The 26,811-nt window shown below is 46.4% G+C and overlaps 1 protein-coding gene across 6 annotated transcripts; it reads right to left on the reverse strand.

Annotated features, from left to right (window-relative positions):
* Positions 1–1,963: 1,963 nt before the first annotated feature.
* Positions 1,964–19,305, reverse strand: LOC120039502 (aryl hydrocarbon receptor nuclear translocator-like). 6 transcript variants are annotated; one of them, XM_038984916.1, is made up of 19 exons: positions 19,005–19,305; positions 17,906–17,999; positions 17,666–17,710; positions 17,501–17,545; positions 16,636–16,849; positions 16,233–16,446; positions 14,441–14,543; positions 14,293–14,358; positions 12,588–12,673; positions 10,477–10,553; positions 10,255–10,389; positions 9,865–10,091; positions 7,571–7,693; positions 6,060–6,141; positions 5,624–5,820; positions 5,352–5,526; positions 4,682–4,856; positions 4,418–4,554; positions 1,964–4,294 (listed from the first exon to the last, which is right to left on the reverse strand). In XM_038984916.1, the coding sequence occupies exons 1-19, from the start codon at positions 19,039–19,041 to the stop codon at positions 4,217–4,219; spliced, it is 2,310 nt and encodes a 769-aa protein (XP_038840844.1). In that variant the 5' UTR covers positions 19,042–19,305; the 3' UTR covers positions 1,964–4,216. The 6 variants fall into 6 exon arrangements, with proteins under 6 accessions (XP_038840844.1, XP_038840843.1, XP_038840842.1 ...); XM_038984915.1 differs by having other exon boundaries at positions 4,682–4,853; positions 17,501–17,569; XM_038984914.1 differs by having other exon boundaries at positions 17,501–17,569.
* Between the last annotated feature and the right edge of the window lie 7,506 nt (positions 19,306–26,811).

Genomic DNA, 26,811 nt, shown 5'->3' on the forward strand with positions numbered 1-26,811 from the left:
TGATGCACAGGTTCCCCTGGTACGTCTTTCCCCCAGAGCTGGAGCAGACCGCGTCCACCCTCTCCCGGTCTTTGGGATGGAGGAAGGACTGCGTGGGTCTTGAGCAGTCATTTTCTTCACGTAGATACTTCTCCCACGCGTTGCGGTCCGTCGTTAACGGGGTATTTGGACGCACATGTCGGTATAGGAACTTTTCATGGCAGTTATTGCATCGGGACCGTTGGCAGGGTTCGACATTACTGTAGCCACTCACCCCCAGGTTGCCCAGCAACAGGCAGATGGAGAGAGAGAGGATGAGAAGTTTAAGGTTCTTCATCCTTCAGAAGTCTTGAAGCTGCAGAGAAACAAATAGCTCAGTGAGTGAAGTTGCTTGTAGGCCCCCCCCTTTATTTAAAAAAAATCTATCACAGATGCCCCTCTGGATTTAAATATGCACTGGAACTGAATGGGGCCGTCCCTATCTGATCCCTGGCTCCCTGTCACTCTCTGACCCCGTTAACACTCAGAGCTTCTACAACTGTTCTACAACCCATTGGTTATTCAAAATGAAATATATAATGTGAACAGGATCTCTCTTCCTCCCATCTACAATCAAACAGGGTTCCAAAACAGGCCATTGTTTACACGTGCACATTTAATCTGTCCATATTAGTAGGCAGGCTGTCTGCACGGAGGAAACTATTCACACACAGGAAGGGCTTGAGTTTGACTCACACACAGCTCTCTGTGCCTTAGGTCTGCTGGTAAAAGTTGAATCATACTACTATTTACACACGTATCCCTATCTAACACACAGAGATATGGGTATACATTAAGTTGTACATTACCTGAATATGGATCCGTAATGTCTGCTGCAGTGTGTCTCTGTAATGGAACTCTGTTCCAGATTGGTGGAGAATAACTTCAGCCCTCAGCTCACACGTCTCATTCTTTTATTTTCCTTACTGGACTGTAGACGGTTGTGTCCCCATGTGTACGTAACGTCCTGCTGCGTGTCTGCGTCACAGTGTGCATGTCAGAACGGGTTAGTGTGTGTGTCCACGGAGCTAGTTAAAGGCAGGGGTTTTGCAGTGTTGCCTTTATTCTCTGTTGCTGAAGGGATAAGGTTTCAGCTAAAAATACTGTCCAGTGCGGAGGATGGGTGGGGCTAGCGTATGTAGCATGCATGTGTGCGACTAAGATTTGTCAATACATGCTCTTCAAGACCTGAATGAGTTAAATTAGTGTTTGTTAGTGCTGGGCTAGAACAAAAGCCTGTTCACCCTATATCTCTCCATGGTTGGTGACGCTGATGGTGTTTTTTAGCCATCTAGTGTTCGTCCATTGGTACTAAACACATCTAACGACAGAGTCTGTGGAACAACTAGCCTATGATGAGCCAAACGATGGGGGAGAATGAGAGAGGAGCTTATTCTAAAAAGAGCAACCTTTCACTACGTAAGCTTCCTATCGTTCTGTTTTTGTTCCTCTCTTACGTAGTGAAACCATCTGTGTTTCTATAGATGGACACAGGATGAATGGATTTATGGACTATATCTCTGTTCCTCTCTTATGTAGGTGGAGACCATGTGAACATACTGAACATCCTAAAGACTGTTGAGGACAAAGTCATGGGTTTTATGCATATGACTCAGACCTCATTTCAAATGTGAATTTTGAGTATGTGTTATATAAATATTTTTCTTCTGTGTATTTTGGTATTTCCAAATACACAACCTAAAACAAATACTTTTATTTTAACGTTTATTTGTAAAAACCAAGTAGTTGACCAAATTGTATTTGAAAGTGTTTTGAAATACTATTTAAATACCTGGGAGTGTATTTGAGTCAGTGTATTTGAGTACTTCAAACACAATCCAATATTAAACTACTTGTTTTTTCAAATAAAAGGTTATCTGAATACTTGTTTTGAAATGTATTGAAAAGTAATTGAAATACCTGAAATAGTGTTATAACCCAGGTCTGATGACTAGGCCTACACATTTTATACATAGGAGTGAAATAGTGTTATAACCCAGGTCTGATGACTAGGCCTACACATTTTATACATAGGAGTGAAATAGTGTTATAACCCAGGTCTGATGACTAGGCCTACACATTTTATACATAGGAGTGAAATAGTGTTATAACCCAGGTCTGATGACTAGGCCTACACATTTTATACATACGAGTGACGTTGTACAATCATCACATTTCTCAAAAGGAACAGTTCAAATGTTACAGTCCCCCGACCCCTAAAATAAACAAATATCCACCCACAAGTTCTTGACAATATAACAATTTAACAGAAAAACCAAACATTTCACTTTCTCTTGTTTAACATTTCATATACATATATATTCCTATATTTGTGTATCTGTGTGCGCTATATAAACTGCAGCTCACATCATTGTAAAAACCTGGACAGGGAGCAACCAAAGTGGTTTAAAACAATAACAAGACAACAGTCATCAAACTGCCATTTCCATCGTGTGACTATTGACACATGATGGGTTTACATACAATTCACATGTTTCGGCATGTCTGTGAATTACGCTCACAGACATGTATACATTACCGGACTTAAAATGAAAGGCCTACACAATACAATTTTTGTATTTCAGAACCTTAAAATTCACAGCCCTCTGTTGCCCAATCAGAATTCTTAATTCTTAATTCCCTGTATAAGAGTGTTATAGTGACTTACTAAACATCACAATCGATTTCAGAAAACAAATGTTGTGTTTGATTTAGATCATATTTATGAATGTCAAACTATCTCGATAAGGATGAACTTTGATTGAATCAACTGCAAAAAAAATAAAAAGTGTATTAATTGCCAAACTCACAATCAACATCTACTGCTTATTGATTATTGGGTCATGTGTTTGGAACATGATTAGGATGACTTGAATTTCAGGCCAAACATCATGGCATGATTCTGTGTCATGTTGAATGAGGAATCTTGTCAGTTCTAAACAAGACCTTTCTGTCCTGAACAAGATGCCCTGATCAATATACATCAAAAACAACCTATCACGAAGTAGCAATGGAGAGGGCTACAAAACAGGGAGAGCCAATCAAAAGGCCAGAAAATAAAAACATCAGTTGGGGAAAATTTCAATCAATCAAATCATTACTATTTCCTGTGTATTTCCATATTCAAGAACAATAATCAAGATAAAAACATGTAGGACAACAATAAAGAATGGCTTTAAAAAATAACATCATTCCTGCTCGTAAATTATTGCTTTCCAATGTCTTTTTTCATTTTCCTTTTCCTAGTGTAAGTAGAAAAAAACACACTTGGGAGGGTGATTGAGGAAGAGCGTGAGAGGAGGAAGAGTGTGTTGGGTAACCCTGGGCAACAGAGGAAGGAATACAAATGAGTGAGAAAGGGACCCTGGGATTGCTGTGCATTCAGGTTGAGATCAATAAAGTTATACAAACACCTCCAGTAGACATATAACTGTATATAAACACTTGACTTATATACTGGGTATATGTAGGAATATATCAGGTTCTAGTTTCATATCCCCCTCTTCCCTTTACTAGTCATAGACATCTCTCTCCCCCTCTATTCCACCTGAAACCACCATAACCACATTCATAGGTGACATCGTCAATGTACACTGTGTACAAATATAAACGTGTTTGTACAGTGTTCGTATAAATCTGCCCAAAGTTTAAAAAGCCTGCGTGAGGACAGTGTCCTTTTGAACATGCTAAGGGTCGCTAAGCTAAAACAGCGAGGGGAGCAGATAGAGGATATTCACAGGCTTCAGATCAGAATATTCCTATATATATATATTCCCACATATTCCCCCAAAGCTGTAGATCACCTGGGTTGCCTGAGACTTCAAGTGAATGATTGGACTGATCTATCCATATGATGTACAGACCAGTGGAGCAGCACAATCCACTGGCTGTGGAGCTTGGGCAGTGCTGGCTACAGATGTGTCATTTTACATTTGCCCATCATTGAACCCTGAATCTCTTCTCTCTCTACCCCCCTTTCACGTGTTTATTGAACCTGCATTTGCATACCTATACTTGATTTCACTCTTTCTTTTCCCTGATTAACTCGCTCTCTCCATCCTGGCCGTGCAATCATCTGACCGATAATTAGACATGCTCTCTTTGGATCACGAAAGGCGAAGAAAGAGAGCAAAAGTGCACCAAATGAGAGAGGAGACATTTGAGAGACAGAGAGGTAAGTGGAAGAGTGTATGTGGGGTCACTCGTCGAAAGAGGGGTAGATGGGAATCTCAAAGTCATCGAAGTTGGCCGGCTGGTCCAGCATGGCGAGAACATCCTAGAGAGAGAGAGCGAGAGAGATTTAACTTCAAAGCAACATGACAACACATAACAAAAGGTACAGATGGAGACATGGGGAAGAGAAAGGCAGATTGATATAGGTAGAGGGAGAGAGACTTACAGGGAAGATGTCAGGCTGGTTGTTCTGTGCGTGGGGGTGCTGCTCTGCGCTGTTCTGAGCTTGCTGCTGGCCCTGCCACTGGGGCCACACTGCCTCCGCTGCCCTGGAGGTGAACTGCTGCCCCGACCCCAAGCCATCTATCAGAGATAGGACAATGTGCGAGTCAGTATCTAACTACACCAGCATACACAAACACATAAAAACACTGTACTGTAGTTGTTGACACACACACACGCACACGCACACTCTCTCAGGGTCACGTACCATATCCGTTGGTATTGAGGCTGACGCGGGGGTTGATATTTGGGTAGTTAGCCCCCGTGGTGGGGGTCGGAGCGGCAGTGGTGGGCATCGCCCCAAATGAGGAGGAAGAGCCCCCCACAAAACTCCCCATGGCAAACTGGGGAGACAGGGCCTTCCCTGCCTGGGGCGCCACCTGCTGGGCGGGTGGTGAAAACCACCATGATAATATTCACACTTTATGAACGTACAAGGTTTCTGTTATGCATTTACTGTTGAAACTGTCTGGGTGTGATACTCAAAACAGAGATTACACAGGGGATAAAAGATGAGGTCCTTTACAACGCTAAGATACAGAGATGCAAGAACCTCAGAGCACTCATCCCCATCACGCCAGCTACAGATGTAGGATTTAAATTTGATAACCCTGTTCAAGGAAAACTGTCCTGCAATGCAGCCAATTTTAAACTTGTATTGTATTTGAGTTAAAAAAAAAGCTTCTGACATTTGTAATTTCCACAAAAAAATTATAATCCACAAAATAATTCATATTTCCTGTTGCTGCAGGAATATTTTCCTGCTGTAGAAAAGTCTTAAATTAAGATTCTACATCTGTAGCACTTTGGGCAACAACAGAGGATCTAAACTTCAGGCTGTTTGGACAGCTTCTACCTGCAGCTGCCAGCTGTCTCACCTGGTTGTTGAAGAGGGGTCTAGCCCCCGCCGCTGGCCCCGGCCAGCCCACCGCTGCCCCTCCCTGTAGGGGGCTGCTGTTGGAGGGGGGTGCCCCGTTCTGACGGGACATCTGAGCCAGCATCTGGCCTGCGGAGTGGGATGGCTGCACCATCTGAGGGGCCATCCCTACTGACCTGGAATTAGTTCATAACAGGAAATTAGAATCGCTTATTCAGTATACATTGCCCTTAGATCAGTTTAAAACAGTACAACAGAGGCTAGTGGTCATACCTGCTGTATGTGTCGTTGGAGCGGTTGGCAGTGGTGTAGTTGTTGTTGTCCTGAGGGTAGATGGGTACTCCGGGGGCAGAGGTGGAGGGCAGGAACTTGGCCTGGTCTGGGTTGGGGTACAAGGAGGGGTGCATCTCTGCCTTGTCCATGGTCTTACTGTGGTCAGTTCCAGCTGCGGTCACGGCCTGGACAGGCATCTGACATGGACAACGGTCAACCAGCGGTCAATACTCACTAAAGGCTTGGAGGTAGGTACAACAATACAACTTCATTGTCCATGTTACAGCGAACAATAGAACGGTCTCGCCCCCAAGACATCACACATACAGTTGAGATAAGCACAGGATCAAGCAGCAGTGCAGCGCCGCTGGATGGAGGGCATGTTGTGGGGTTAAGGCCCCAGTTAGGTGTGTGTTTTAGTCAGTGCTAGTCTTACCTGTGGAAGTGTAACCTGTCCTGCCTCGTACAGACCATCTCTCCCTCCTCCCCCCAACTCTGCTTGCTGCTGCTGCAACTGCCTGGAACGGGGGGGAAAGGGAGAGAGACAAAAGAGAGGGAGAAAAGAGAGTGAGTGGTGTAGAGAGTGGTAAAGGGAGAAAAGAGAGGGAGTGGTAGAGAGTGGTAAAGGGAGAAAAGAGAGGGAGTGGTAGAGAGTGGTAAAGGGAGAAAAGAGGGAGTGGTAGAGAGTGGTAAAGGGAGAAAAGAGGGAGTGGTAGAGAGTGGTAAAGGGAGAAAAGAGGGAGTCGTAGAGAGTGGTAAAGGGAGAAAAGAGAGGGAGTGGTAGAGAGTGGTAAAGGGAGAAAAGAGAGGGAGTGGTAGAGAGTGGTAAAGGGAGAAAAGAGAGGGAGTGGTAGAGTGGTAAACGGAGAAAAGAGGGAGTGGTAGAGAGTGGTAAACGGAGAAAAGAGAGGGAGTGGTAGAGAGTGGTAAAGGGAGAAAAGAGGGAGTGGTAGAGAGTGGTAAAGGGAGAAAAGAGAGGGAGTGGTAGAGAGTGGTAAAGGGAGAAAAGAGAGGGAGTGGTAGAGAGTGGTAAAGGGAGAAAAGAGAGGGAGTGGTAGAGAGTGGTAAAGGGAGAAAAGAGAGGGAGTGGTAGAGAGTGGTAAAGGGAGAAAAGAGAGGGAGTGGTAGAGAGTGGTAAAGGGAGAAAAGAGAGGGAGTGGTAGAGAGTGGTAAAGGGAGAAAAGAGAGGGAGTGGTAGAGAGTGGTAAAGGGAGAAAAGAGAGGGAGTGGTAGAGAGTGGTAAAGGGAGAAAAGAGAGGGGGTGGTAGAGAGTGGTAAAGGGAGAAAAGAGGGAGTGGTAGAGAGTGGTAAAGGGAGAAAAGAGGGAGTGGTAGAGAGTGGTAAAGGGAGAAAAGAGAGGGAGTGGTAGAGAGTGGTAAAGGGAGAAAAGAGAGGGAGTGGTAGAGAGTGGTAAAGGGAGAAAAGAGAGGGGGTGGTAGAGAGTGGTAAAGGGAGAAAAGAGGGAGTGGTAGAGAGTGGTAAAGGGAGAAAAGAGGGAGTGGTAGAGAGTGGTAAAGGGAGAAAAGAGGGAGTGGTAGAGAGAAAAAAAGAGTGTTAGCAGTGACAACAGAAAATATAATTTTCATCAAGGCCCTCCACCGCTGTTCGGGAAACCAAAACACCTGCCGACCAACAGCACTTGCCCCACCACCAGTCACTATGGTAACCAAGAAGAAAAGAGGAGAGGGGAGGGGGATCGTTACCAACACCTTGGTCATGATGAATATCTTACTGCTGTTGAGGAGGGAGAGGGACGGGGGAATCACCCAAAAACAGAAAGGCCCGGTCAAATCAAGTAACAATCCACAGCCCTTACCAAGGGGTGAACTCTGGACCAGAGAGAACAGGAACATAAAGGGAACAAGAGAGAAATAGAGTTGTAGTCTCCAGTGAAGCAGCAGCAGCCCCAGCTGACCCATGCCAGAGGGGGGGTTGAGGGGGTCTCACCTGGCAGCCACCTGCCCTGGGCTGTGGGACACAGGGGGGAAGTTAGGACTGCTCTCCCCCAGCGAGGGGGGCAAAGACACCCCCGAGGACGAGGGGGGGGTGAGGGTGTCCTGAGTTGAGGTTCTACTGGCCCACAACAAAAACAAGGGGTGAGGAGGAAAGGAAGGGAGAGAAAGATATGGAGGGGAGGTGAACATACTGACAAACACACAGCCTGGAAGAGATGACATCACATTTCCTAAGGTGGCTCAACAGATTGGTCAGACAGAGTGGAGATGTTCAGATGTTGAGGTGGAAGAGAGTTGTGGTGTCTATGTGTTGTAGGCGTCTCACACTCAGGTGACTTGTGTGTGTGTGTGTGTGTGTGTGTGTGTGTGTGTGTGTGTGTGTGTGTGTGTGTGTGTGTGTGTGTGTGTGTTAGTACTTGAAGTTTGAGTTGGTGCAGATGTGTGTGTACGTGTGTGTATGTGTGTGTGTACCTACATGGTGTTGGTGCAGATGATGTGGTTCTGTGTGTGTATACAGCAGGTACTTGAAGTTGGTACAGATGATGTGTGTCTGTGTGTGTATACAGCAGGTACTTGAAGTTGGTACAGATGATGTGTGTCTGTGTGTGTATACAGCAGGTACTTGAAGTTGGTACAGATGATGTGTGTCTGTGTGTGTATACAGCAGGTACTTGAAGTTGGTACAGATGATGTGTGTCTGCGTGTGTATACAGCAGGTACTTGATGTTGGTACAGATGATGTGTGTCTGTGTGTGTATACAGCAGGTACTTGAAGTTGGCGTTGGTACAGATGATGTGTGTCTGCGTGTGTATACAGCAGGTACTTGAAGTTGGCGTTGGTACAGATGATGTGTGTCTGCGTGTGTATACAGCAGGTACTTGAAGTTGGCGTTGGTACAGATGATGTGTGTCTGTGTGTGTATACAGCACGTACTTGGCGTTGGTACAGATGGTGTGTGTCTGTGTGTGTATACAGCACGTACTTGAAGTTGGCGTTGGTACAGATGGTGTGTGTCTGTGTGTGTATACAGCACGTACTTGAAGTTGGCGTTGGTACAGATGGTGTGTGTCTGTGTGTGTATACAGCAGGTACTTGAAGTTGGCGTTGGTACAGATGGTGTGTGTCTGTGTGTGTATACAGCACGTACTTGACGTTGGCGTTGGTACAGATGATGTGTGTCTGTGTGTGTATACAGCACGTACTTGAAGTTGGTACAGATGATGTGTGTCTGTGTGTGTATACAGCAGGTACTTGAAGTTGGTACAGATGATGTGTGTCTGTGTGTGTATACAGCAGGTACTTGAAGTTGGTACAGATGGTGTGTGTCTGTGTGTGTATACAGCAGGTACTTGAAGTTGGCGTTGGTACAGATGATGTGTGTCTGTGTGTGTATACAGCAGGTACTTGAAGTTGGCGTTGGTACAGATGATGTGTGTCTGTGTGTGTATACAGCAGGTACTTGAAGTTGGTACAGATGATGTGTGTCTGCGTGTGTATACAGCAGGTACTTGAAGTTGGTACAGATGATGTGTGTCTGTGTGTGTATACAGCAGGTACTTGAAGTTGGTACAGATGATGTGTGTCTGTGTGTGTATACAGCAGGTACTTGAAGTTGGTACAGATGATGTGTGTCTGTGTGTGTATACAGCAGGTACTTGATGTTGGTACAGATGATGTGTGTCTGTGTGTGTATACAGCAGGTACATGAAGTTGGTACAGATGATGTGTGTCTGTGTGTGTATACAGCAGGTACTTGAAGTTGGCGTTGGTACAGATGATGTGTGTCTGTGTGTGTATACAGCAGGTACTTGATGTTGGTACAGATGATGTGTGTCTGCGTGTGTATACAGCAGGTACTTGAAGTTGGCGTTGGTACAGATGGTGTGTGTCTGTGTGTGCATACAGCACGTACTTGAAGTTGGCGTTGGTACAGATGGTGTGTGTCTGTGTGTGTATACAGCACGTACTTGACGTTGGCGTTGGTACAGATGATGTGTGTCTGCGTGTGTATACAGCACGTACTTGAAGTTGGCGTTGGTACAGATGGTGTGTGTCTGTGTGTGTATACAGCACGTACTTGACGTTGGCGTTGGTACAGATGGTGTGTGTCTGTGTGTGTATACAGCAGGTACTTGGCGTTGGTACAGATGGTGTGTGTCTGTGTGTGTATACAGCACGTACTTGACGTTGGCGTTGGTACAGATGGTGTGTGTCTGTGTGTGTATACAGCAGGTACTTGGCGTTGGTACAGATGGTGTGTGTCTGTGTGTGTATACAGCACGTACTTGACGTTGGCGTTGGTACAGATGATGTACTCTATCTCCTCAGAGAAGGGGTTCTGGAAGGTGAAGGAGCTGGTCCTGATCCAGAGCCAGTCTCTGGTCTTGGACAGGAAGCGGAACATGACGGACAGCACCTGACCCTTCAGCTTGACCACCTGCTGGAAGCTGTCTCTCAGCAGACCCTGGTCCTCAGGGTGGGCCAGCTCCAAGACGTTCTTACCCAGCAGTTCCTTGCAAACACACACACACAGGCGCCAACACACACACACAGAAAAAGTTAGATCAAGCTTACAGCTGTCACACAATTTAAACACATACTGTATTTTGATACACTATGAAATGCGATGCTGGGTGTTTGTCCTACTCTAGCCCCAGGCTGTGAGTGAGGCCTACCTGAGGCTGGTAGCCCACTGTGGCCATGCAGCGGTGGTCTACGAAGGTAAAGAGGCCCTGGCAGTTGTGACGAGAGATGAACTCCACCGGAACGCTGATGCTGTTTATGTCTGTGTCGCTCGGGCAAGAGGTCACCTAGACAACAAGGGGAGAACAAGCGTCTGCAAGATGGTGGTTCCATGAGCCCATCCAAACATTGGACATTAATTTGTCCCATCTTACCTGAAGTCTACCGATGGCGACTAGACAGTAGCGACTCCCCTGAATATTGTCTGCTTCCTCATCTGTTAGATTCACCCCTGAAATGCGCGCACGCAAACACACACACACATAGGACTCAGTATGCAGCAGTAGTGTATACATTGGATATATGCCGGGACAAAGTGGAGTCGCAATTCAACGGCTCAGACACCAGACGTATGTGGCAGGGTCTACAGGAAATCACGGACTAAAAGAAGAAAACCAGCCACGTCACAGACATCGACATCTTGCTTCCAGACAAACTAAACACCTTCTTTGCCCGCTTTGAAGATAATACAGTGCCACCGTCGCGGCCGACGTGAGTAAAATATTTAAACGTGTTAACTCTTGGAAGGCTGCTGGCCCAGATGGCATCCCTAGCCGGGTCCTCAGAGCATGCGCAGGTCAGCTGGCTGGTGTGTTTACGGACATATTCAATCGCTCCCTATCCCAGTCTGCTGTCCCCGCTTCAAGATGGCCACCATTGTTCCTGTACCCAAGAAGGCAAAGATAACTGAACTAAATGACTACCGCCCCGTAGCACTCACTTCTGTCATCATGAAGTGCTTTGAGAGACTAGTCAAGGATCATATCACCTCCACCTTACCGGCCACCCTAGACCCACTTCAGTTTGCATACCGCCCCAACAGGTCCACAGACGATTCAATCGCCATCACACTGCACACTGCCCCAAGAGGAATACCTATGTAAGAATGCTGTTCATTGACTACAGCTCAGCATTCAACACCATAGTACCCTCCAAGCTCACAATTAAGCTTGATGCCCTGGGTCTCAACCCCACCCTGTGCAATTGGGTCCTGGACATTCTGACGGGCCGCCCCCAGGTGGTGAAGGTAGGAAACAACATATCCACTTCGCTGACCCTCAACACTGGGGCCCCACAAAGGTGCGTGCTCAGCCCCCTCCTGTACTCCCTGTTCACCCACGACTGCGTGGCCATGCATGCCTCCAACTCAATCATCAAGTTTGCAGACAACACAACAGTGGTAGGCTTGATTACCAACAACGTCGAGACGGCCTACAGGGAGGAGGTGAGGGCACTCGGAGTGTGGTGTCAGGAAAATAACCTCTCACTCAACGTCAACAAAACAAAGGAGATGATCGTGGACTTCGGGAAACAGCAGAGGGAGCACTACCCTATCCACATCGAAGGGACAGCAGTGGAGAAGGTGGAAAGTTTTAAGTTCCTCGACGTACACATCACAGACAAACTAAAATGGTCCACCCACACAGACAGTGTGGTGAAGAAGGCGCAACAGTGCCTCTTCAACCTCAGGAGGCTGAAGAAAATTGGCTTGTCATACAAAACACTGACAAACTTTTACAGATGCACAATCGAGAGCATCCTGTATCACAGCCTTGTACGGCAACTGCACCGCCCTCAACCGCAAGGCTCTCCAGAGGGTAGTGAGGTCTGCACAACGCATCACCGGGGGCAAACTACCTGCCCTCCATGACACCTACAGCACCCGATGTCACAGGAAGGCCAAAAAGATCATCAAGGACAACAACCACCCGAGCCACTGCCTGTTCACCCCGCTATCATCCAGAAGGCGAGGTCAGTACAGGTGCATCAAAGCTGGGACCGAGAGACTGAAAAACATTCTATCTCAAGGCCATCAGACTGCTAAACAGCCATCACTAACACAGAGAGGTTGCTGCCTACATTGAGACCCAATCACTGGACAATTTAATAAATGGATCACTACTCACTTTAAACAATGCCACTTTAAATAATGTCACTGCAATAATGTTTACATATCTTACATTACTCATATCATATGTATATACTTTATTTTATACCATCTATTGCACCTTGCCTATGCCGCTCGGCCATCGCTCATCCCATCCATATAATTATATGTACATATTCTCATTTACCCCTTTAGATTTGTGTGTATAAGGTAGTTGTTGGGGAATTGTTAGATTACTTGTTAGATATTACTGCACTGTCGGAACTAGAAGCACAAGCATTTCGCTACACTCACAATAACATCTGCTAACCATGTGTATGTGACCAATAACATTTGATTTGATATAAGAGCTAAGCCATAGGTTAGTTAGTTAGTTACCTGTGGGGGGCCAGGACTTGATGTATCCAGTGCAGTGGACCACCACATACTGAGGCTCCCCATCCTTGGGTGGACCCAGACCATTCCTACAGGGAAGAGCACTACCAGTCAAGGCATAGTTCACTATACATTGCATTCGGGAAAGTATTCAGACATCTTGACTTTTTCCACATTTTGTTAAGTTAAAGCCTTTTTCCTCATCAATCTACACACAATACCCCACAATGACAAAGCAAAAACACGTTTTCAGACATGTTTGCAAATTTATAAAAAAACTGAAATATGACATTCACATAAGCAATCAGACCATTTACTCAGTTGTTGAAGCACCTTTGGCAGCAATTAGAGCCCAGAGTCTTCTTGGGTATGACGCTACAAGCTTGGCACACCTGTATGAGGGGAGTTTCTCCCATTCTTCTCTGGAGATCGTCTCAAACCCTGTCAGGTTGGATGGGGAGCATCGCTGACCAGCTCTTTTCATGTTTCTCCAAAGATGTTCGATCGGGTTCAAATCCGGGCTCTGGCTGGGCCACTCAAGGACATTCAGAAACTTGTCCCGAAGCCACTCCTGCGTTGTCTTGGCTGTGTGCTTAGGGTCGTCGTCCTGTTGGAAGGTGAACCTTCGCCGCAGTCTGAGCTCTCTGGAGCAGGTTTTCATCAAGGATCTCTCTGTACTTTGCGCCGTTCATCTTTGCCTCGATCCTGACTAGTCTCGTAATCCCTGCCGTTGAAAAACATCCCCACAGTATGCTGCCACCATCATGCTTCACCGTAGGGTTGGTGCCAGGTTTCCTCCAGACGTGACGCTTGGCATTCAGGCCAAAGAGTTTAATCTTGGTTTCATCAGACCAGACAATCTTGTTTCTCATGGTCTGAGAGTCATTTAAATGCCTTTTGGCAAACTCCAAGCAGACTGTCATGAGCCTTATACTGAGGAGTGGCTTCCGTCTAGCCACTCTACCATAAATACCTGATTAGTGGAGTGCTGCAGAGATGGTTGTCCTTCTGGAAGGTTCTCCCATCTCCAAAGATGAACTCTGGAGCTCTATCAGAGTGACCGTCGGGCTCTTGGTCACCTCCCTGACAAAGGCCCTTCTCCCCCGATTGCTCAGTTTGGCAGGGCAGCCAGCTCTAGGAAGTGTCTTGGTGGTTCCAAACTTCTTCCATTCAAGAATGGTGGATGCCACTGTGCTCTTGTGGAACTTCAATGCTGCAGAAATATTTTGTTACCTTTCCCCAGATCTGTCTCTGGTACCTCTATAGACAATTCCTTCAACAACGTGGCCTGAATTTTGCTCTGACATGCACTGTCAACTGTGGGACCTTTTATAGACAGGTGTGTGCCTTTCCAAATCATGTCCAATCAACTGAATTTACTACAGGTGGACTCCAATCAAGTTGTAGAAACATCTCAAGGATGATCAATGGAAACAGGATGAACCTGAGCTCAATTTCGAGTCTCATAGCAAAGGGTCTGAATACTTATGTAAATAAGGTATTTCTGTTTTTTTATTTATAATAAATGTGCAAACATTTATAAAAACCTGTTTTCGATTTGTCATTATGGTATTGTGTGTAGATTGATGAGGAAAAATGTGTATTTAATCCATTTTAAAACAAGGATGTAACATAACAAAATGTGGAAAAAGTCAAGGGGTCTGAATACTGGCACTTTTTACAGTAAAATATATAAGAATTATCTCACCTGTTCCTGCTCCGCAGGAAATTCAATCTGTTCATAGACATGGGCTCCACTGGACACGAACCACATCTACAAACACACACATTTCAGAATACACACTACCAACACAGGTGCATACAGCCATATACACATGCAAGCTCATCACACACACCTCATCCTACATATGAAGGATCGTCTGGCTCCCATACACATCCTGACGGAGGACTGCTGTCCCTCCTTCTTAACTGTTCCTGTCTTCAGGTCTAACATCCTCCCTGAGAAAGAGAGGGAAGGGTCGTTACTCACAGTCATTAGTGTTGTGTGTGTCTCCTACCTGTATTATAACTCTCTGCAGTAGAGAGCTGCTCCTGTAGTTCATCTGTACCACCTGTATTATAACACTCTGTAGTAGAGAGCTGCTCCTGTAGTTCATCTGTACCACCTGTATTATAACTCTCTGTAGTACAGAGCTGCTCCTGTAGTTCATCTGTACCACCTGTATTATAACTCTCTGTAGTACAGAGCTGCTCCTGTAGTTCATCTGTACCACCTGTATTATAACACTCTGTAGTAGAGAGCTGCTCCTGTAGTTCATCTGTACCACCTGTATTATAACTCTCTGTAGTACAGAGCTGCTCCTGTAGTTCATCTGTACCACCTGTATTATAACACTCTGTAGTACAGAGCTGCTCCTGTAGTTCATCTGTACCACCTGTATTATAACTCTCTGCAGTAGAGAGCTGCTCCTGTAGTTCATCTGTACCACCTGTATTATAACACTCTGTAGTACAGAGCTGCTCCTGTAGTTCATCTGTACCACCTGTATTATAACTCTCTGCAGTAGAGAGCTGCTCCTGTAGTTCATCTGTACCACCTGTATTATAACTCTCTGCAGTACAGAGCTGCTCCTGTAGTTCATCTGTACCACCTGTATTATAACTCTCTGCAGTAGAGAGCTGCTCCTGTAGTTCATCTGTACCACCTGTATTATAACTCTCTGCAGTAGAGAGCTGCTCCTGTAGTTCATCTGTACCACCTGTATTATAACTCTCTGTAGTACAGAGCTGCTCCTGTAGTTCATCTGTACCACCTGTATTATAACTCTCTGCAGTAGAGAGCTGCTCCTGTAGTTCATCTGTACCACCTGTATTATAACTCTCTGTAGTACAGAGCTGCTCCTGTAGTTCATCTGTACCACCTGTATTATAACTCTCTGTAGTACAGAGCTGCTCCTGTAGTTCATCTGTACCACCTGTATTATAACACTCTGTAGTAGAGAGCTGCTCCTGTAGTTCATCTGTACCACCTGTATTATAACTCTCTGCAGTAGAGAGCTGCTCCTGTAGTTCATCTGTACCACCTGTATTATAACTTTCTGTAGTACAGAGCTGCTCCTGTAGTTCATCTGTACCACCTGTATTATAACTCTCTGCAGTACAGAGCTGCTCCTGTAGTTCATCTGTACCACCTGTATTATAACTCTCTGTAGTACAGAGCTGCTCCTGTAGTTCATCTGTACCACCTGTATTATAACTCTCTGCAGTAGAGAGCTGCTCCTGTAGTTCATCTGTACCACCTGTATTATAACTCTCTGCAGTAGAGAGCTGCTCCTGTAGTTCATCTGTACCACCTGTATTATAACTCTCTGTAGTACAGAGCTGCTCCTGTAGTTCATCTGTACCACCTGTATTATAACTCTCTGCAGTAGAGAGCTGCTCCTGTAGTTCATCTGTACCACCTGTATTATAACTCTCTGCAGTAGAGAGCTGCTCCTGTAGTTCATCTGTACCACCTGTATTATAACTCTATGTAGTACAGAGCTGCTCCTGTAGTTTATCTGTACCACCTGTATTATAACTCTCTGCAGTACAGAGCTGCTCCTGTAGTTCATCTGTACCACCTGTATTATAACTCTCTGCAGTACAGAGCTGCTCCTGTAGTTTATCTGTACCACCTGTGTGTACCTGTATTGTTATTCTCTGCAGTAGAGAGCTGCTCTCGTAGTTTGTCTCCGTCGTCCGGGTGGAGCTGGTCGTAGAGTGAGGAGCCTAGCCAGTCGGACTGTGATTGGTTAAGAACAGGGGTCAGGGAGTCTGACACGTAGACGACCCGTCCACTCTCACACGACACCACAAACAGGAAGCCATCAGCAGCTTCCAGGATCAGGTGTTTCAGCTCCTACAAAGAGAGGGATGGGGGAGAGAGAGAGGAAAGGAGAGGTAGAGGAGAGAGAGAACGATGGAGGGAGAGATGACATGGAAGATACACTCAGTTATTATTGTGCAACAAACACATATGATAACATTTTTCCCTTTTCATCCCTCAGCCCCCTCTCCCCCCTTTCCGTCCTCCCTCTCTTTCTCTAACCTGGTCGGTGAGGAAGGATGGTTTGTATGTCCCGTCTGCTGCAGTGTTGCCGCTCCCTCTCAGAGACTTCATGTGGGACACGGCCATGCGCAGGATGGTCAGCTTATCTGGTTTCCGTGCCAACGCGCTACAGGTGGGAACCATGTCCGACAGCTCTGTGATGTAAGCAGTCATCTTGTTCCTCCGCCGCCGCTCAATCTCACTGTGGTTCTCCCTGGAGCGAGGGAATGAGGGAGGAGAGGAAGAGAGGAGAGTAGGAAGGACAGAGATGGGGTAGAGATGAGAGCAGGGGGAGGAGCGACAGACATGGAGTAGGAGGAGGGACAGGGATGGGGTAGAGATGGGGAGAAATAGGAAGGGCAGAGAGGAAGAGGTAGAGGAGGGACGGGGGAGGAGAGAAAGAGGGAGGAATATAAATGGGAAGAGATGGGCAGGTAGGTGGACAACATGGAGTAGAGTTTAGTGTTGGCGTAACCAAATTATATTTTCAGATTAGGATGAGGTAGGTGGAACAAGCATGGATTGATAAATATAACAAGGAGTGAATGATCCATCAATACGATAGATAAATGTAGAGATCGAGATAGAGAGAACCTGGTCTTTCAAAGCGAGACGGAGTGCTGAAAGAAAAAGACTTCAGAGATCCTGAGAGAGAGAAGCAGAGAGGGAAGGAGGGAGAGAAAGGGGTTGTGCTCAGAAGAAAGGGATTGATAGGAGTGAACAGGTGTCCCTGAGCTCAGGGGTTAGTAGTAGTGACAAGAATCACAGTGGTGTGATAGGGATTCTGGTGTCTCGGGATGTGTGCATGCAGAATATCTGTATTATACACACGCACAAACACGCACCAACAACCTCCTTATTCTACCTGGCAAATCGCTCTTTGTCTCCTCCTCCTCCGTCGTCATCACACCTGGTCAAAGACAGAGAAGAAGATCTGTCATCAAAACAACCAACACAATACAGTCAGATCAGATAGAGAGGGAGAGAGATGAGAGAGCAAGAAAGAGCGAGAGACAGGTGTCAGTCCTACCTGAAGAGCTTGCTTCCATCATCATCATCATCATCAAAGTCTGGCCTGTGAGGAAGTAGACAGAATCCATGTTTGTAAAGTTAACACCAAAGAATGGATCAACAACTTATCGGTGTGATTCTGATTCTGCACCTATGGACAACTTCTACCCTGTGCTGTCATAGCTATACCCTGTGCTGTCTGTTAAAGTTATGTGACATAGTGATTGACTGATTCATTGGCATTGTATACTATACTCACGAAGCTCGCCTCTTATTGGACCCTTTTGGCACAACAGCACTGCTGCTTGCCTGGGCCCCACCGGCTCCCAAACCCAGAGAATCATCTGGTATGTCTGCCACACACACACACACACACACACACACACACACACACACACAGACAGACAGACAGAGATAAATTATGCAACGTAACGTTACACGATGCTACAAGTGTATCCACTTCAGTAACACAACTGTTTGTTTAATTTATTTAGCCATAAACATATATACCGGGACATATGTTGTTCCAGACAGCCATGTAGCACACCTGAGTCAACTAACGTTAATCAACCAATCGTAAGAATTGATTAGACGAATAAAATGAAGGTGTGTGAATGCTGGATTGAACCATGCACCATGTAGCTCTCCAAGCCAGAGCGTGTGACCACTGCAGTTGTGAGTATAGCGAGCTAGCTATTGCCTCTCTGGTAATGAAACTGGCTATGCGTTAACTTACCTGGCCACAAAGCTAGCTAGCTAACAAATACTGTAGCTACAACTAACTCGCTAGCTATGCTAAGCCAAGCAGAACAAGCTAACTGTTAGCTGGCCAAAAAAGCTAATCGTTCGTTCAAAATAACACTTGTTTTGATGAAATATCGACACAAACTAGCTAGATAGTTAACTAGCTAACTTATCTGAGCATAACCTACGCAAGTCTGTCACCTAGCAAGCTAGCTAAAAATGATTACTAGCTAACTAGCTAAGCTAACATGGCGAGTTGGCTACATTAACCTCAGGTCATGCCAGCTAAATGTAAGACAAGCTATTTGCCAAGGTTGGTAGCTAACTTGCTAACTACGATTTTGCAAGAAAGACAGAAACGTCAATAGCTAGCTAAGTAGCTAGCTAGTTAAATTATTCAAGTCAAATGTCAAAGTCAAATATCCAGTTAGCTTGCTTTCGCTGGCCAGTTAGCTTAGCCCCAGCTGAGCTATCTAGCTCCATAATGCTGTCATCAGACGCAATTGGGAGAAAGTGACAGATTCGGTCAAAGGGCCATGGATCGCCAATTTTCCATCTGCATTATCACCTGTAACATTTGAACTTATTTCCACAAGCGTAAAACTTTACTGTACCTGGGTTAGAAGAGTCCATGTCCGGGTTGAATAACATAAACAAACCAAATTACAGTAAACTGCGGTAATTTCCTCAGTCCACAATCCTATTTCCTCTCAGATTTACCGATTTGAACTATATCAGCAAATAAAGAGGCGACGTCATGACTCGTGTTTCTTCATCATCAGCCAGTGGGGGAAATTACTAAATAAGAACGAAAGTATCTATTTTCCTGTCCCTTTTCCTGTTTTCCCCGTTTAAAAACCATCTAGATCCAAGATGGCGTTCACGGCTAACAGCAATAACTGTATAGGCGCCCAAGACTGCTCTAGCTATGTAACACTTTTCTTCAATCACTAGCGGGATACAAGTGACATCCAATAAGAAGGCAACCCCAATGTTTGACCACTTACACAGAATCACAGGCCAGAACCATCTGTATAAAATGTTATTTGAGTCAAAGCAAGATCTTAACCTTTAAGATTATTTGAGTGATATGTTATACTCACATTATAATGTAATTTTGTATTATAATGTAATAAACCTACTACTCCTTTTTCAGAAACGTATTGTATGTGTGTACACTAAAATAAGTGCACAATATACAATCCCCGTGTTTATAGAAGGTTATAGGCCTCAGTACCTAAACCAAGACATAGGAAACCAATAGATACTCTCCCCTTATCCATCAGTGAGGAGAACTTCATAATTTGAGTGTGTAAAACAAACATTGGAGTAAACAGGTTTGGCGTAGTGATTCATGATCGTTGTTTTTATTATTAATGATAATACTTAAGCATCATAATACACACAAAAAAATAACACTGTAATTACGTGACTGTTCTTTTTCCAAAGCGACGGGGGAAGAGAGGAAGATTGGTCAAGGTTAGTACAAATGAACGAGGGTTGGAATGGGGATGTGAAAGGCTGTGAGGGGAGGATCTCAGAATAAGGGAGGAGGAGGAGATGGATGAGTAGAAGGAGTGGGGGACATATGGAACAATAAGAAGGAAAAGAAAGAGGGAGAAAGGATGAATGAGGATGAGAGGAGCTGAAGAAGGTAGAAAGGTGAGAGGGTAGGCTATCCCATACATTACAGATAAGGCACTTAACATACAACAACAATTGAAAATATATAATGATAAAAATACAACACTTCCATTGTTCCATGTATCATACTTTTGCTTACTGAGCAATTGAGTTGCTAAAATCCAAACTCAAGAAAAATCCAAACTTTTCTGAAACAATGATGTCAAACATGAAACATGACTGTAAACCTGTTTCTCATAGGAATCATACCTCAAATCACTCTAGAATAACAAAAAAACACATACCACACACACGGGATAATCTAATCCGGGGCAGTATGGCCTAACAAATCTGCCCTAAATAAAGCCTAAATTACAATGGCCCTTTCCAGTCTCCTGAGAAGAAATGTCCTGTTCTGACCAACCAATCCAGGCCCCCGATGAATATCCATCATGAGGCATGATATCATCAGTGTGGGTCAGGATTCTACTGGATCATTGTGCCCAGAAACAGATTGGACTGGACTGGACCAAACCAAACTGGCATTCAACTCTGCAAACATTTGCAGAAAACTTTCATCCTTACAAGGTCATTGTTGGAAGAAAGAGTACACAATCAAGTGTTTTCAATAGAATAGAACAGTTCGCTCCTGTTGTCAAACATTCTTGGTGAATTGGATTGTTGGTGGGCGCTCAGAGTTGGGAGCTTCATAATCGTTAGCGGAGTTGAATGCATCTCTAGTCGATGACATGCGTCATACCACACTGGAATGAAACCACAACTGGTCCATACTGGTCTTAACTGGTCTAGACTGGAAAACAGTTAAAATATTTATAAAAAAAAAAAAAATGAATTATTCTATCATTCTATTTGGGATCCTGACTGGCTGGACTGTTGTTGTTTTTTGCCTTTACATTTACAATGGCAATTTTTGTTTTTGCAAAAACTATTGAAATATACTGAAAATAAAGTTCTGCCTGTGTGACCTTGGTAAGATGTCAATGATACTCAGAAGATATACTGAATTAGTCACGCACATACAGAGCAAAAACATGATAAAACTGTTTGATAAAAAGTATTTTCCTCTCCAATGTCAACGGAGTGTCTACAGACAGAGCGTTACCACTGGCACATAAACATGAATCAGCAGAGGAAGGAGAGCATCATTCAGAATCAGCAGAATCTCAATATACCCAAAAAACTATTTAACACGTTTGAAGGACTGCTTATAAGCTGCTTATAAACATGATTACATCGTTTATTAACCAGTTAAACATTATTACAGTTTATGAACCAGTTATTCACGTTATTACATTGTTTATTAACCATTCAATAAAGCAGTTTATGAACAGGCCCTCAAATCAAGGTCCATACAGTGCAGTATTTAAACCCATGCTACCAGTGAGGGAGACAACCAGACTCCCTCACTATCTTACTGCATGGCTTCTACAAGCTTAGAGGTGTCCCAAACAACGTCAAACAACGCCCATTCAGATGCACTACAGGAGCTGAGCAGAAAAAAACATAATTGCATAGAATCATAAAAACCAGGGCTGGCGAATCTGTATGTCCCAAATCAACATTCACACAAGGACACATTCACATGATTGTATATTTGTGTGTCAGGTTAAATCTTGTTGTGTCTCTTTTCTAAAGTCTGTCTTTCATGGCAACTGGAGTATTGGACATAAAGGCACATGGACAAAACATGCTTATAGCAGGTTGAGCAACAACAAGGTAAGTGAAAAATAAAAGAATAAGGTAAAAGCACCATAATCTGGCTGTAAGGCACATGAGTACAGTAAGAAGAGCCATAGTAGAAGCAGCATCACACTTTCTCCCCTTCCTTCTCTTCTTCCCTTCATTCTCATCATTCTGTCCTCTCTTCCTTTCACATCCTTTTGAACACTCTTTAAGAGGGACTGAAATCACACTGACGTTCCCAATGCTATTCCTTAACTTGTGTGTGGTGTTTAGGGGGGGGGGGTATTCTCATGAACATTGTTGTTCTAATTCCTCGTATCGTCGCCGTTCCTCTCTTGCTGCCTCCATCTGCTCCCTTGAACAGCGATACTCTCCAACCCGCGTCCAGGGTCCTTCTCCATTCAGGATTTCCTCCCATGTCCATTCATCCTCGCCACGCTGCTTGGTCCGTTTATGGTGGAATCTTCTGTAACTGTAACGTTCGTTGTTTGAAGGAGACCAAGGCGCAGCGTAATTTGTGGTCATCATATTTATTTAAATGAGAACCAGCAACAAAATAACAAAGTGAAACCAAAACGAACGTACCGTTCCGTAGGCTACAAGAGCTGTACAAAACAAGATCCACAACATAGGTGGGAAAAAGGCTACCTAAGTATGATTCCTAATCAGAGACAACGATAGACAGCTGCCTCTGATTGGGAACCACACTCGGCCAAATACAAAGAAATACAAAACATAGAATGCCCACCCCACATCACACCCTGACCTCACCAAATAGAGAAATTAAACGGTTCTCTAAATTCAGGACGTGACAGTACCCCCCCCCAAAGGAGCGGACTCCTGGCCGCAAACCTGAACCTATAGGGGAGGGTCCGGGTGGGCATCTACCCTTGGCGGCGGCTCCGAACTGGGAACCACCGCTGGAGGCTCCGGACTACAGATCGTCGCCGGAGGCTCTGGACTGCAGATCATCGCCGGAGGCTCTGGACTGCAGATCGTCGCCGGAGGCTCTGGACTGCAGATCGTCGCCGGAGGCTCTGGACTGCAGACCGTCGCCGGAGACTCTGGACTGCAGACCGTCGCCGGAGACTCTGGACTGCAGACCGTCGCCGGAGGTTCCGGACTGGGGATCGTCGCTGGACTGGGGATCTGGGTATCGTCGCTGGAGGCTCCGGACTGCCCTGCGGAATGCCCACCCCACATCACACCCTGACCTAACCAAACATAAAAAATAATAAGGAACTCTAAGGTCAGGACGTGACAGATTGGTAGTTATCCTACTCATCTATCTAAACGTTGGCCGAATACCAACGGGCATGCAGGACACGTGCCCAGGGGCTCTTACCTCCAGGTGGCCCCCATGGATTTTGTTAGTCATTCGCACTCAAATATTATATTAACATAAGTCATTACAAAATGTGTAGAATTGCAGGAAATGAGCTTTAAAACTGCAAAAATGTATCTCCACCCAATGGCAAATGGGTAGCATTGCAGGAATTTAGCTGTAAAACTGAAGAAGAAGAAAAAAAAGTAGCTCTGCCCAATGGCAAAATGAGTAGAATTGCAGTAGCCCTCTGAGTAGCCCTCTGCTGCAAGATCAAATAAAAAATATAATTTATTCATCACTTACACAGTTTACAGCAGGTATAAAAGGTTCAGCGAAATGCTTAGGTGCTCCAGTTGTGTGAGAATGGAGCAGAAAAAAAACACACAAAAACAAGCTTTCATAACATTACCTCCAGCCCAGCTTAGTGGGGCGGGCCATCCTTCCAGAGCTGAGAAACATGGGCTTCTAAGGCTACCTCCAGCCCAGCGTAGTGGGGCGGGCCATCCTTCCAAAGCTGAGTAACATGGGCTTCTAAGGCTACCTCCAACCCAGCTTAGTGGGGCGGGCCATCCTTCCAAAGCTGAGTAACATGGGCTTCTAAGGCTACCTCCAGCCCAGCTTAGTGGGGCGGGCCATCCTTCCAGAGCTGAGAAACATGGGCTTTGATCGCTACCTCCAGCCCAGCGTAGTGGGGCAGGCCATCCTTCCAGAGCTGAGAAACATGGGCTTCTAAGGCTACCTCCAGCCCAGCGTAGTGGGGCGGGCCATCCTTCCAGAGCTGAGAAACATGGGCTTCTAAGGCTACCTCCAACCCAGCTTAGTGGGGCGGGCCATCCTTCCAAAGCTGAGAAACATGGGCTTCTAAGGCTACCTCCAGCCCAGCTTAGTGGGGCGGGCCATCCTTCCAAGCTGAGAAACATGGGCTTCTAAGGCTACCTCCAACCCAGCTTAGTGGGGCGGGCCATCCTTCCAAAGGTGAAAACATGGGCTTCTAAGGCTACCTCCAACCCAGCTTAGTGGGGCGGGCCATCCTTCCAAATGAGAAACATGGCTTCTAAGGCTACCTCCAACCCAGCTTAGTGGGGCGGGCCATCCTTTCAAAGCTGAGAAACATGGGCTTCTAAGGCTACCTCCAACCCAGCTTAGTGGGGCGGCCATCTTCCAAAGGTGAAAACATGGGCTTCTAAGGCTACTCCAACCCAGCTTAGTGGGGCGGCCATCCTTCCAAAGCTGAGAAACATGGGCTTCTAAGGCTACCTCCAACCCAGCTTAGTGGGGCGGGCCATCCTTCCAAAGGTGAGAAACATGGGCTTCTAAGGCTACCTCCAACCCAGCTTAGTGGGGCGGGCCATCCTTCCAAAGGTGAGAAACATGGGCTTCTAAGGCTACCTCCAACCCAGCTTAGTGGGGCGGGCCATCCTTCCAAAGGTGAGAAACATGGGCTTCTAAGGCTACCTCCAACCCAGCTTAGTGGGGCGGGCCATCCTTCCAAAGGTGAGAAATGGGCTTCTAAGGATACCTCCAACCCAGCTTAGTGGGGCGGGCCTTCCTTCCAAAGCTGAGAAACATGGGCTTCTAAGGCTACCTCCAACCCAGCTTAGTGGGGCGGGCCATCCTTCCAGAGCTGAGAAACATGGGCTTCTAAGGCTACCTCCAACCCAGCTTAGTGGGGCAGGCCATCCTTCCAAAGCTGAGAAACATGGGCTTCTAAGGCTACCTCCAACCCAGCTTAGTGGGGCGGGCCATCCTTCCAAAGCTGAGTAACATGGGCTTCTAAGGCTACCTCCAACCCAGCTTAGTGGGGCGGGCCATCCTTCCAAAGCTGAGTAACATGGGCTTCTAAGGCTACCTCCAGCCATTGGGACACATGGGACACTACACTACCATGCTGTCACCACTAGGTGGTGTGAGGGCTCCAGTTGTTATTCATGCGCCGACACTCTTGAATCTTTCATGAAGCAAAGCACATAACTTTTCACACTTTCATAGCTCTCTATTCTACATCCCTCCTTTTCTCCCTCTCTCTTTTACCCCTCCATTCACCTCTATTCTTCTCGCTCCCTCTCTCCCTCATGTGACTCCATTGTCTTCAATGGAACATGAATGTTTCCTTTCTGTTCAAGAAATCAGCTTTCTTTCACTTTTTCCATGACCCTTTGTTCGTTTCCATCCTTTCTTTGTTGGCTCCAGGGTAACTCACCCGGTCATGGACAAATCACAGGACCAAAGTACCGTCAGTCTTAGTTCACACAGAGAGCATCACACCAAGTAGTCCACTGATGAAAAGGCAGGCGTGGGATTGTCATGAATGTGTGCACTGAATAGTAACATGCAGATATCTGTTGTAGGGGATATCTGTGAAAACAACCTGCAGAGAGACTTATGGTGTCACACACTCGCACACAAACTGGTTATTTGCGTACTGTCACAGTCTCTATCTATTCCGAGTCCACAGTGAGGTGAAACGAAACAGTCATTATAGGGTTAGAATCTAGTACAGTCAGAACTCCCATGAGGACTTGCAACGGTCAGAGGTTGACTGTTGAGCACTGGTCATAACACAACCATGACATCAGAGGGCAAAACACACACACACACACACGCATACACACACACACACACACACACAAGAGTGCGGGGCACATACACAAAAGAAGAAAAAAGCAAAAGCAGGAAACAATCGTTCACTGAGAGAAAAGAGGAAAAGCTATGAGAAATAAAATAATGAGTGCAGAGTGAGATGTAATGGAGTTGAGAGATGGAGGAAACAGAGGAGGGTGGAGGGATGGAGGGGTGCAGGAGAAGAGGATGGTGGGAGAGATGGAGGGAGGAGGAGGGTGAGGGATGGGGAGAGGAGGAGGGTGGAGGGCTGGAGGGGTGCAGGGAGAAGAGGATGGTGGAGAGATGGAGGGAGAGGAGGAGGGTGGAGGGCTGGAGGGGTGCAGGGAGAAGAGGATGGTGGAGAGATGGAGGGAGAGGAGGAGGGATGGAGGGAGAAGTGGATGGTGGAGGGGTGCAGGGAGAGGAGGAGGGTGGAGGGATGAGGGAGAGGAGGAGGGTGGAGGGATGCAGGGAGAGGAGGAGGGTGGAGGGATGGAGGAAGAAGAGGATGGTGGAGGGGTACAGGGAGAGGAGGAGGGTGGAGGTGTGCAGGGAGAGGAGGAGGGTGGAGGGATGAGGGAGAGGAGGGTGGAGGGAGAGGAGGAGGGTGGAGGGGTGCAGGGAGAGGAGGACGGTGGAGGGATGGAGGGAGAGGAGGAGGGTGGAGGGGTGCAGGGAGAGGTGGAGGGTGGAGGGGTGCAGGGAGAGGAGGACGGTGGAGGGATGGAGGGAGAGGAGGAGGGTGGAGGGGTGCAGTGAGAGGAGGAGGGTGGAGGGGTGCAGGGAGCGGAGGAGGGAGGAGGGGTGCAGGGAGAGGAGGAGGGTGGAGGGGTGCAGGGAGAAGAGGACGGTGGAGGATGGAGAGAGGAGAGGGTGGGGGGGTGCAGGGAGAGGAGGAGGTGTGGAGGGGTGCAGGGAGCAGAGGAGGGAGGAGGTGTGCAGGGGCAGGGAGGGAGGTGAGGGGTGCAGGAGAGGAGGAGGGTGGAGGGTGCAGGGAGAAGAGGAGGGAGGAGTGGTGTGCAGGGAGCAGGGGAGGGAAGGAGGGTGCAGGAGAAGAGGGAGGGGGGTGGGGGTGCAGAGGGAGCAGGGAGGAGGGTTGCAGGAGAGGAGGAAGGGGAAGGAGGGGGGTGCAGTGAGAAGAGAGGAGGGTGGAGGGGTGCATGGGA

This window comes from Salvelinus namaycush, unplaced genomic scaffold (genome assembly GCF_016432855.1).
Source record: "Salvelinus namaycush isolate Seneca unplaced genomic scaffold, SaNama_1.0 Scaffold276, whole genome shotgun sequence".
Taxonomy (NCBI): Eukaryota; Metazoa; Chordata; class Actinopteri; order Salmoniformes; family Salmonidae; genus Salvelinus; species Salvelinus namaycush.